Source organism: Sitodiplosis mosellana, unplaced genomic scaffold (genome assembly GCF_009176505.1).
Source record: "Sitodiplosis mosellana isolate CC-2019 unplaced genomic scaffold, AAFC_SMos_1.0 Smas_scaffold_6226, whole genome shotgun sequence".
Classification (NCBI taxonomy): domain Eukaryota; kingdom Metazoa; phylum Arthropoda; class Insecta; order Diptera; family Cecidomyiidae; genus Sitodiplosis; species Sitodiplosis mosellana.
The window spans coordinates 12,174,784-12,187,434 of NW_022601467.1; the positions used below are offsets into that span (position 1 = coordinate 12,174,784).

The 12,651-nt window shown below is 36.0% G+C and overlaps 1 protein-coding gene across 2 annotated transcripts in view; it reads right to left on the reverse strand.

Annotated features, from left to right (window-relative positions):
• Positions 1–962: 962 nt before the first annotated feature.
• LOC129578019 (uncharacterized) overlaps positions 963–12,651 on the reverse strand; it is a 247,842-nt gene continuing 236,153 nt past the window's right edge. Inside the window, exons 6-8 of one of the 2 annotated variants that reach the window (XM_055466053.1) lie at positions 11,439–11,661; positions 3,575–3,660; positions 963–3,415 (exon numbers count right to left, since the gene is read on the reverse strand). In XM_055466053.1, the coding sequence (XP_055322028.1) occupies positions 3,401–3,415; positions 3,575–3,660; positions 11,439–11,661 (324 nt within the window). In that variant the 3' untranslated portion in view covers positions 963–3,400. Of the gene's footprint in view, positions 3,661–11,438; positions 11,662–12,651 lie in introns of both variants that reach the window. The other variant, XM_055466052.1, reaches the window with a different exon arrangement.

Here is a 12,651-nt window from a genome sequence, read left to right on the forward strand (position 1 = left end):
CGACATGAGGCCGTAATTGAACATTGAAACATTTATCATTTATATTTTTTTTTCTCATTAAATCTAAGTAGAGCTTCTGAAGGATTTCAAGAAAACAAATCGAACGATTGAAAAGCAAATAGTTTTGACGGGAAGAATTTTTTTTTAAAGATCTACGAAGAAATTCATAGAAATGAGAAGCGGTGATTGACGTTTTTGTTTTCTCTCTGAGTGTGTGTGTGTTTGTGAGTGTGTTTTTGTGTTTGTGAATTTTTTGATTGATTGATTGATTGATTGATTGTTTTGATAAATTACTTAACTATGCATTGATCGACGCAATTATAATTGGCTTCGTTGCAATCGACAACCCAAAGCCATGTATCATATAAATTAGCCAAAAAAAAGTCCAGTTTCCCATTTTCATATACTTTTCAAATAACACGGCCGTCGAAATGCTTACAAACCAAATTTGTATATCCAATGCCAATTGTGTGCTCTCGAGCTTTCTATAGCTGTTTATAAGCGATTTTTTTTTTGCTCTTCTTGTTCGTATGTCTGTTTTTTTGTTTTGTTTTAATAATTCGAATAGCAAATTTAAACCATTCATTTCACAATTACACACAATTTAAGTTCATAATTCATGTGATTATCCTAGGATTTCAGCTGCTTCAAGAATAATTCATAACAATATCATATAAATAGTTTAATTTTTCATTAATTTTAATTTCCTTTAGTTTGTGTGTGTGTGTGTGTGTATGTGAGTTTTGTTTGGTTTCATTTTATCAATTATTTTTCACATCGAGTTTTGCGTATTATATTTTTTTTTGTTGCCATCATCTAATGCCATGAAATATTATTTGAAAAAAAAAATTCTGTCTGCTTCACTTTTATAAAAAAATAAAAGTTTTTTTTTCATTCATTTTAATATATTTTTTTGTTTATTCTCGAAATGGTAGATGTTATTTGTGTCTGTGGAATTGTTATTTCTTTTTCTCTTGCAATTTTCGTTTGTTTATGAACTCATATAGCTATTGAAAAAGTCGAAGTGTTTTGCCTGATCATTTTTCCATTTGCTATAGCTCAAAAATTGAAAATGGCTTTGTTTTTATCTGTCTGTTTGTGGTGTTTGGTTGGTTCTTCTGTTTTCCAAATAGTACTTATTCATTTTGTGTTCTTATTAATGACAATAATTCATGATTTTCCTTGTTATTAAACCATTGTGCAAAAAAGTTGCTGCAGAGAGCGAGAGCAAGAAAAGTCTGATGCATTTTATGGATTTGCAGTGTTTTTTTTGTGGGACCGTTGTGTGGCCATGGTTCTCGTTATTTCGGTTTTTCCGGTATATCCTCTATTTTATGTGTGTGTGTTTCATTTATATAATCAAATAATTTGCAATCGTAAGTGTATTTATATATTTATTTCTTTTGTTTATTCTATCACCTAAATATATACGCTTATTTCGACAGGATTAATAGTAATGTTCTTTGTTGTTATTTAAATGTTTTAAACATTAAATGTGAATGGGGGGGGGGGGGGTAACGAACGAGTTGAATGTCCTCATACAATAAAAAATAACATTAGCCGTATTCCATATCTCATTCGTTCTCATATATCATCAGTGCAACATTCATTCGCCACCAACCTAATCGCCCTAACATCGTTCAATCATTCGCCATTGCCACATCGGAATGACGTTCGGTAATCACTTGAGTATGCTATTTTTCTTATTTGTCATTCGACTCTGGTTTTGTCAGTTTTGCTGTGTATGTGTATGTTTTGATTGGGTACTCGTTCATGCTTTTCTTTTGTTGTCTTCGTCAATTATCTTACATTTAAACCATTTTCTTGTTGTGTGCAAGTTTTATATTATCGAATGCATTGAATAATTGGTTTGATTCGGAATTCGCTGTATGCATATATGATTTATCATTAATAAGGATGGGGGAGCATGTAGTTGGGGGCTGTATCTGTTTTGTAAACGAATATTTCATATAATTTTATTGCCTATCATTAATTTCTTCATATAATGTGCATTTTTTTTTCATTTTGAACTAACATTACTTTTGGATGAATGTGTAAATAATAATTAATATTCAAATAAATTCAATGCATCATTTTAAAGTGTGCGATGACGCGTACGAGAGTGAAGGAGAGAGAGTGTGTGTGTGTGTGTGTATGTGGAAAATTTGCTCTCGCTTCAAGTATGCAAATTGTTCACACACCTGAATGCGGAAATTCAATAAGCAGACCGAAGAGGGAAAAAAATCGAATAATAATAATGGCGTGATGTGATTTATGGCTGGAGTGTTTGCGTAAAGATCAATTTTTCGATCAATATTATGATAGGAACGCGCACATATCGTGGCCAGAAATGTGCAGGCCACGCAAACGACTTGAACGTATAGTGTGTGGAAAAATGATGTGCACGGTAAAAATGCGTTGCGATCGCAGTGTGTTCACTCGGCGTCTATAGATATCGTGACAGTATTTGATTTGTTTCAATTTTTTTGCTGCTGTTGCTTCTCTCCAGTTTTTTCTCGTGTTCGTTGTACAGATTTTTAAACATAGATCGAAAATATGCAAAGCCTTTGCTGTTTCCTTTTAATACGCGGTTTTTTCCCCTGTTTGTGCGATATCGTATGAATGTGAATCACACACCTTTGGCCACAACATTTTCCAACTTCACTGTTCACACACATTGAATATTTTCCAAAATGATAATCACGCACACTTATTCATACTCCCACTCGGGACTAGTTTTTTTCTCGCAAATTTTCTCTTTTCTGTGTTCATGATTCTTTTGTTAATCATTTGAATTACATGGTTTTTTTGTGTCTCATTTTGATTTTTTTTTTAAATATAAAGCTCATTTACAATATTTTTTGAAATGAAAATTAAAACAACAATGAAAATGCCTATAAATATGCTTCTTTAAATGACAGTTTTCATGCAAGTACAACACACAAACTGTTTGACAACACCAAACGGTTTTATTCCCTTTAATATCTTTCTAGCGTGTCAGCATCAATTTTCTTACCTTCGATCTTATATCTTGATGTTATCAATTTCATTTGCAGCTATTGCAATACCTGTTTTCATCATTATTTTTTTTTTTTTTATTAACTAAGTTTCGCTGTCGGCGAACTTTTTCTTTACTTCTTAATTTGTATAATTTGCATAGCCATTCGAATCAGGACAACCCAATTAAATTGATTTCAAATATATTTTCAAATTAAAACAAAAGTATCAAATGAAAAGAAAAGCTTTGTTTGAGTGTATGTGTCTATAAAACAAAATCTTCATATTTTGCACTCTTTTTTGAAAATTTTGTCTAAATAGGTGGTTACTAAACGAAATTATGCATAAAAATTGAAGACAATATACTTATGATGACTTTGGTAAATTTTTTCCCCTCACTTCGTTAGTATAATATTTTCTTTGTGTGGCATTTTTCAGACGAAAATATCAATCATGTGGAAATAAACGTGAATAAAAGAAAAAAAATATTAATCAGCAACTTAAGAAGATTGGCTTGTCACAGACAAAATGTTTGATTAAATGGTCTATCAATGCTTCAACAGAAGCCGTGGAGTACCATCAAACCCAGTGAAATGATGACATTCGATGCGGCTGCCACTGCAGCTTTGGTTCGGTTTGGAAGTGATGCTGAGCTCGATGTAACTGTGGAAGATAACAAATGGATTTTTTTTTTATTAAAATTTTGCTTTTGAAAGGGAAACTTTTTTTTTTATTTAACGAATAAAAACTGCAATAGCATTTCGCTTTTGTCCTTTCGTAAAAGTACCATCAATCTGTCTGCATGGGTGGGAACAATTAAAAACAAATCAAATGAACCAGAGACGACCTAGTCGTATATCACTTTTTTGTGGTGGCATTTTCACACAAACAAAAAGCACACGACTTTGACCTTTTCGCTATTGTATTCACCATGGTGCTCAAATAATAAATAAGTGTGGAAAATGTAATGAAATATCTATCAACGTAGGCACCACCTGTGTGCGTGTATGTGTGGAATGTGTGCTGCTGAGAAAGAAGAGAAAACGAAATAACTTGACAACTTCATACGGATGTTGTGTGCTGTTTTTGAAATCAAAAAGGTCACCGGTGATCGACTGATGTGTAGTCAGAAAAGGGCCAGTCAGCCAGCTAGTCAGAAAGAACGAAAAGAGAGAGAGAGAGAGAGAGAGAGAGAAAGGAGGCAAGTGGAAAAAAGAACGAGCCGAATAAACACAAAAAGGTTTTAGAAAAGTGGTTCAGGTTTGACACATGTCAACTTCTTTATTGGAATTTATTACATGCCAAGGTGGATCAAGTGAAAGAGAAAGTGTACACGGCTCGGCTGAAAGTGTTTTAGAAACGAGAACAATAACTTAACACTGGATTGAAATTGCCGATTGCAATTTCGTTTAACAGATTTTGCCCACATTCACATGAGACGAGACATAGAAAGAATGAGTAAGGCATCCGACTATTCTCGGCGGAGTCTTAAAATTTTATTTCCCATTAGTGATTGTTTTCTTGTTGTTGTTGTTGTTGTTGTTGTTTTTCTTCATCTAATAAGTTAAACCCGAACATGTCACATGAAATGTGTTCGAACAGCTAATTCCATTCGCTTGATTTGCATGGCCATACACGTTTTACTCGCACTGATGGCACACGCACACAGGCCAATACGCACACATCCACATTTTTCAATTCCAAACAATCAAAGTTAAATTGCAGCCGCAGTGGAAAGGAATAAAAGCGAATACGAGGGAAGTTCTCAAGTTATCAGGTAATATAAGAGTCAATATCAATGAAATCGATGTGTACGCTGTGTGCGCTTCTCTTCATCTCGCATTTTTACGACCACTTGGGAAAATTTATCGAAATCGATTTGCATAGATACATATTTAATGCGAACGGCAACTACATCAGTTATTACACCCTTCACTACAACACACCATCTCGTTACATTTAAAGTCGTCGTAGTGGATATTGGTTTTGTGTTGCTTTTCATTTATCCCCACTTTCTATCCCTCAACCTCTCTCTCTCTCTCTCAACCTCTCTCTCCCACATTCCTTCCCTTGCCAGCAACAGTTTCTGTCTTCATCATTTCCAGTGTGCACATTCGAGACCGTTGTCAGCTTTTATATGATATATCATTTACGGTCTACCTGGATATGTGACCCGAAGTGAGCACCTTCAAATCGGGATTTTCGAAACCACCAACTTCAAAATACACATACACATTTTGAATGTTTGAATGGGATCGGTCAGCGGGTAAAAGGCTCAATTTGTCCAGTACACAATTCAACAAAACGTCGGTATCGATGTTCAAATGAACTTAGTCGGCTCATTTATTTTTGTTCACTTCAATAAACTTTATTTCGTATTTGAAAGATGTTTTCGGTTTCGTTAGACTGACACACACACGCACACACACACACGTACTCACATACACATGTACACACGTAAATCAAGAAAGTATAAATAGGAAAAAATCATTTGATCGATATTATGGGTCGTATATTTCATTTGTATTTCACTTTCAACTTCTGCATCATAATCAATGGACAAAAAAGCCGACTTTATTTGCGGATAGTCTCAATCAACTCGGTAAACGAACGGAAATCAAATATTTAATCAGTGAATAGAGAGTCACTTGTTATTTCATCGATGAAAATCTATTAAACATAATACAGAAATGATGAGAGCACAAACTCCTTTGTTATGTTTCATTTGCAAATAAATCCTTGGAGAGACACGCTCTTTTGCTCTTCACATTTTCCACTGAAAACTATGCTCGACTAAAAGCCAATTTGAAAATATATTTATTCGCAACGGTTAAATGCATGCATGAGAGAATGATTGGCATACTTGGGAACAGAAGTGCAACAATGCAGTGTAATACAATTGAATGGGAATATTACGTCTAAACAATTCTTTGAAAATGGAAAACGTTTATTACGTGATAATTGCCATCTCGTACATAAGATTCCTCCTCTGAAGCGAAGTGAAGGAGTGAATAAAAATGAGTATAGACCGTTCCGAGACAACGGTGCAAAATGGGAATGCAGTTATAATTAAACGTAATAGCAACCTACTTACGTACGGTACAATTTACTACAGTTGATGCAATGAATAAAAATACTCCGTCTATTTAATTGCTGGTTATGCATACAATTTTCACTTGAAATATGCCGAATCCGATTGCACAATTGCAATCAACACAGACCGAGTGATGGGGAGAGTGAGGGGAAAATGGAGAGAGAGAGAGAGAGAGAGAGAGAGAGAGAGACCGAGACCGAGACCGAGACCGAGACAGAAGCAGAAAGAATACTTGATTTCAATTAGGTAATTTTAGATACTCGACATGAACAGTGACACCGGCTGCCTTTTTTTATGCACGACTCCTTTACAGATTTTGAACCGAGACCCACACCTCGCTGCTTCGAACCCATTATGAACGGTTTGGGGAAGGAAAATTCTACAACATCCTTTAAATTCCTATTCAAATTGTTTGTTTTTGAAACACACAAAACACGACACAATTTGCACACCGCAACACGTACCCACGTCTACAACGACATTAAGCTTAGTGTTCTGAGCGTTGCTTTCGCATTTTGCACTGGGACTGTGTATAACTTTAACAATGCATGAATTTGTCGAGCGCTTTCGATAGGCTATTAACAACAATGCTGGTGTGCGTGCGAGCTTGCGTGTGTACTCCTCTCTGTGTATGCATGGCACAATCGTCAATTAAAATTATGAATATTTCATTAAATTTCCATAAAGTGACGCGAAACGCTTCTAATTTTAATGAAGTCGTACTCAGTTTTGTATGCCACCGAAATCATGTTATTGCCATTGTGCCGGAACACACACACACGCAATGCAAAACATACACGAGACATGACGTTCAAAGCAATACCAGATCCATGCATCTTATCACTTGCTTGCAAGTGATGATTTCAAAGTAGGTTTAACAAGTCAATTTTCTCTACCCAGGGTATTTAGCGCCATTTTGAATCACAGGAAAAGCTACTAGTGCATCAGTTTGTCTGTTTCGTAAGTTATCGAATTGGATGTATTTGCTGAAAATTTTACAGATCCCACTTCTCATTGATGTAAAATGGTTACGTATGTTCGAATTCAAGTTTCCACAGAGAGAGAGAGAGAACTTCCTTTTTTCCTCATAAATGAATATTCATTTCCATGGTACAGCCTTCTTTGCATGGATAAAATTGCAAATTGGAAAGAAAATTGCATAGCTCTGGGAAAAAATGTGCAAAATTCTTTGGAATTCTTCATTTTGAATTAGCGAAAATATTCCCATTCGAATCGCATGCCTGTGTTCCTCCCTATATATGATAATTTTGCCTACTCCTGGATTCAAGCAAGCCACAAATAGGTGGTCGCATCGAAAATAAGAAATTGAGAGTCTGGATGAAACGGCAAATACCACAAGATCAATATTAAAATGTATATTCGTCATATTGTTGCAGCATATGTTGGGCTATTTCGCCTAATACATTCTACCATCAACGAATGCTACACTGAATTTAAAGCATTAAAGAAGAAGAATTTCACGCTTTTATACCCATCAATAATAAAGAAATTTGCCACTTTTCCTTGTAAATTTTTAATAAAAAAATATACAAAAATGAGCGCTTTCACCTGGACAAAGGCGGATGAGCTGTATGTTTTTTGCTATGCGTGTGCTTGGTCTCATTTTTAGGTTGATCGAGCCAAAAACGTGAACAAAATATGAAAATCAAGCTCAATTACCTATACTATACACAATCGCACGCACACACACCCACAGTCGAAATAAATTTATTGCCGTCACACAGACAAAACTTTTCCCGGCAAATGCATTGAATTCGATGTGCCATTTCGGGTGCGGTGGAAATTTTTGCGGAATCGTTGTAAATGAAACTAAAAAGTCATTCGAAAAACATTGCGCAAAAACCATTGATGAAGGTTTTTCAACAACAACAGATGTATTTTATTTATATTTCCATTATTACCGTTCTAAGCGATTTATAAAATTAATATTTACATCTGGGATGCGATGACAGTGAAAAACACCGGCAATGCCAAATGGAAAATTACACACAGTGGGAAGTAACAACCGTGTGCGAAATACTTTGCGAGGCAACACACACACACACACACACACACACAACTAATCCGAAACTAAATTTGGGATTACGGTGTACGCGCTCGAAATCAAATTGAAGGCGTTTCACTGTACGTCAACATTTGCGTGAAATTGTATGTGCCAAATACTCTTGCTCACAACACATTGACGATAACTTTTCGTCGAAATTATTTGCACACACAAAACTACCAAACTTTTCGAGTAGGTGTTGTTGTTAAATCATCAAATAAAATGCATCTGCATACAAAACCAATTTCGTGGTTGAATTTCCAATTGTTTTTCTTTATTTGCCCTAAAAAATACACTTCATAGCGCAAACATAATTTGTGCGAAGAAACATTGAAATTCATGTATTCCAATCAAATTAACGAGATGCACAAATCTGTGGCGTTCATTTCAGTGAATTAAAATAAATGTTCCAAATTCGATACATAAATGATCGACTTCTTAAACCGGAAAAGGAATTGAAATGGCCAATAAATAGAAATATCGAATTTTAATTTCTTTACCGGAAAGAATGATTCACGCATTACGCAGTAGGATGTTAATTTTTCAATACTGTTCATCGAGCCATTTATTGCCACCAGTTGTATCAATAAATCCGAAAAAAATATTCGTGCACACATTTTATTGTCGTTGTTGTTGTACATTCGTTTTACTTTGTACAAAAACGGCAATCGTAGTGTGGTTTAATTTTGTATTGTGTCGAATTGTTTTACGGGCCAAATTTTTGTCCATCAGTTCAAAATGCTGATGTAGATGTAACATGCCGTGGCAATATCTCTCTCTCTATATCAATATAATGAGTCATATTGAAACTGGCTGCACAGAAGAAGAAAAAAAAACGTTCAATGTGATCTGGTCGTGTGTGGAATTTTTATCTTTATGTCGAAATATTACACAAGCCATGCAAAACGAATGCGATTTTCTCACATTGTGTATATCTCTTTCACTCTGTCCCTTTTTTTGCTCTTTTTCCCATTTTTTTGCATGTTGAAGTGTCAACCAAATATTTATTTGCATACTGACATCCTTGTCGTGTTTTATTTGCATTGGCCGGCGGTTGATCCGGATGCTGTTAGTTTTGCGTATTTAGCAGTTATATAGATAAATGTACATGTATGATGTAACGTTATGCTAGATGTTTATGGCATGAAAATGATTCCTGGACTCGTTTCCTTGTTAGCTATCAAAAAAAATCCGCATGAAAACCAGCACGCAAAACAAGAGAAGCACACACGAAAGAAAAAATGAGAAACAAGTAAGCAACTAACCAACAGCATCAACAATAACAAAGCACAATGCCACTAAAAACAAAACGCATTGGCTCATGAAACGACCGAAGGAAAAGTATGAAAACACGTAAAATGCAGAAAACTGATATAGTTTCAAAATTTCACGAGCATTTATTTGTTGTATTTTTATCTGTCTGGCTTTTCGTATTTCGGGTAGCGCACACGTTACAATTGGTGTGTTATGTTCGTCTCTCTGGCTGGTGCTAACAACTTACAACTATGAATATTAAATGGATTCTGAGATAATATTATGGAGGGAAAACACATAACATAATTGTAGTTTTGGTAAAGGAGGTGCAAGGAACAACGGTGCATAAGCTAGAGAGTTCGAGGAAGCGAACGATTGAAAGAGATAGAGAGGGAGAGATAGAGAGGGAGCGAACGTTTCCAAAACAAGAAAAATAGCAGCAGTCAGCAGTAGGATAAAGCCGAAAAGAATGTGTTTGTCTACCGATGAATATGCGCAAATATTTGCCACTGCTTCGGCTACTGCTGCTGCTGTTGCTATAGATGTGTCTAGATTCCTCAGAGAGTTTGATGGCGAAATCGTATTATGTGCAAACAACAGTGAACAAATACGTTATTCCGGCAAACCATGGTTTTGGTGTGAATGGGTCTGTGCTGCTCTTCGGCTCTCTCACTCTCATCTCATTTACTGAATTCACTGGAATTGCTGGTTATGCCTTTCTTTGTGTACTTCATATGGCTGCTAGTTGTGTGGCTGGTGTGAGATTTTGTCGTTCGAAGTGAACGAAGACAACAGCAGCAACAACAACGACGACGACGACGACACGGACCTCAAACAATATACAGAGACGACGAAGATATTATGTGTGCACGTTGTGCAGTTGTTTCTATTATCCAATAAAAGTAATAGCGGCTTTAGGGAGCATTTTCCCGTTATGGTAAAGCCCAAAGTAAAAGCATACAGTGACGAGCGCTCTTGTCATCAGCCGTGCAAAAAGATCGTCGAATGCGTTTGCCGGTGTCACACACGATATGTGTGATTTTGCAACTGGAAAAGCTCAAAATTTCTCTATCTTTCCATGTGCATGTTCTCGTTCTCTTGCATTTAGTGTGCAGTAGCCATCAATTCAAATGCACACGTACGGAACGAAGAGCGAGAGAGAGAGAGAGAGAGAGAGAGAGAGAGAAGGAAAGGGGGACGAAAAAACGGGATCGGAGTTAAGCTATGCTCCTCATTTCAAACACAACAAACCTTAAACGATACGAAAAATTGCAAATCAACCTCCGTGTTGTGTCGTATAATTTTGGGGTTTCACTGGTTGACTGCATTTTTGTGGCGGCGATGCATTTCTTCTGCTCCGTTTTGCACCGCTTTTTCTATGCGAACGGTTGTGTCAAGCGCAGAAATGAAGTAAAAAAGAAAACACCGAGCAGATGACTAAAGGCAAAGCGGAATATATTGTGCGGCATTTCCATTTTGATCGTTGTAAAATAAAGCATTGCAAGCTTATTTCTTGATTTCTGCCACCGTGATCATTGCATGAGCGGGTCATTGTATGTAAATTTTGCTCGATTTTTCCAGCATGTGCATCTCGGGTGTATTGACAATGACATGGAAAGAACCACCTATGTCCCGTATGAAATATCAAATTTTCGACTCATCCATTTTCCCTTTCTGTCTTTTGTAGTGCTCGTTCGTGGGGGGAGGAAGATGTAACTAAAGTCGACCACAATCGCTTCACTTAAAATAAACGTGCATCCATATTATTGCATTAAAAGAATACGCAAAAAAATCATGTTGAATGGAAACATCAAACAAAACTTGTAAACATCCTCAAAATAGTCAACACTGTCTAATTAGTGACACAATATATTTGCACCCGGGGCCGAATTGCAGCACAGTACAGCCGAATCGAATGGAATGGAATGGAACGGACACGACGATAGTGCACATTTGCACACAGCGTTTTGAGCGGACTATGCTAATGCAGTGAATGTTTTAAATTTAATAGATGACATGTACACTTACCTCTGGCTGGTACTGGATCTCTTTGTGGCGCACCCAATTCGACTTCAGTGCTTTCCAAATAATACAAATTTGGGATCTCTGCTATGCATCTTAATGTGAGACCGCCAGTTGTTGACGGTGGCGAACCATGGAAATGTGAACTCTGCAGCTGTAACTTAAGGCTAGTACGCGTTGCAACCAAATTGTCGGTTGTTACCATAAACTGCTGTTCGGCTGAATATTGCTGTGAACAAGAGAAGAAGAAAAAAAAAACGAAAGAGTTAGACCAGGGCGGAGAAGAAGCAGAGAAATAGAAAATAAATTGTATAAATATGGAAAATGAAATTGCAACCAGTTGAGAAAAGGATGTAAACAAACAAACAACCAAAATAAATAACACGACATGCATCTGAAACTGAATTATGATTGCAATATGAATATCTTGTCTCCAATTTTTGTTTTTGTTTTACATTTTGTACACAATTCTTGGTTTTATTCGTTCGAAATGTGTAAAATTCTCTATTTATGTGTCGGTGATTTTTGTCATTGAACAAATCAAAACGCATTGAAATGCTCAGAAGTGCAGCACTGAACAGTGAATTATATTCGATATTCGGATAAATTCGGTTTTCGTTTTTCCTGATACTAAATTCCGGCAAATGAATTTATTTTACTCATATTCAATTCATTACTTAACTATGTGCTTGCGCCCAAAAATGTTTGAATGAAAAAGAAAACAACATTACAAATTTCCACATTGTTTACCGTATCAAATCATTGTGAATACAGTAAATTAAATTTAAAAATCGGTGTATCTGTTGCCGAAGCTTAATTCCGGCGCTTTTGCAATTCAATCAGACAGATAATTTTCGGGCGCGTGTACAATAGAACGAAGTTTTGTAGGCCATCATGTTAAATTGTTAAATGTCTTGTTCATTTGCGCCTCGAACCAATGTAAATACATTTTGACAATGCAAATTTAAATTAATTTAAATAGTTTTCGCAAATTACGTTTTTGGACAAAATTCAATTTCAACATCCATTTTTTAGTGCACATTTAGTTTGTGTGGCTGCTGCTGTTGTGTGCAGTACTTTGTTTCCGATAGAATGGCTGCGAATAAAATATTTATTTGTTTTTTGAATTATTCACATTTTGTTGCACTCAGTGTCACATTTATGGGCGCATATGTGTGTGTGTGTGTGTGTGTGTGTGTGTGTGTGTGTGTGTGTGTGT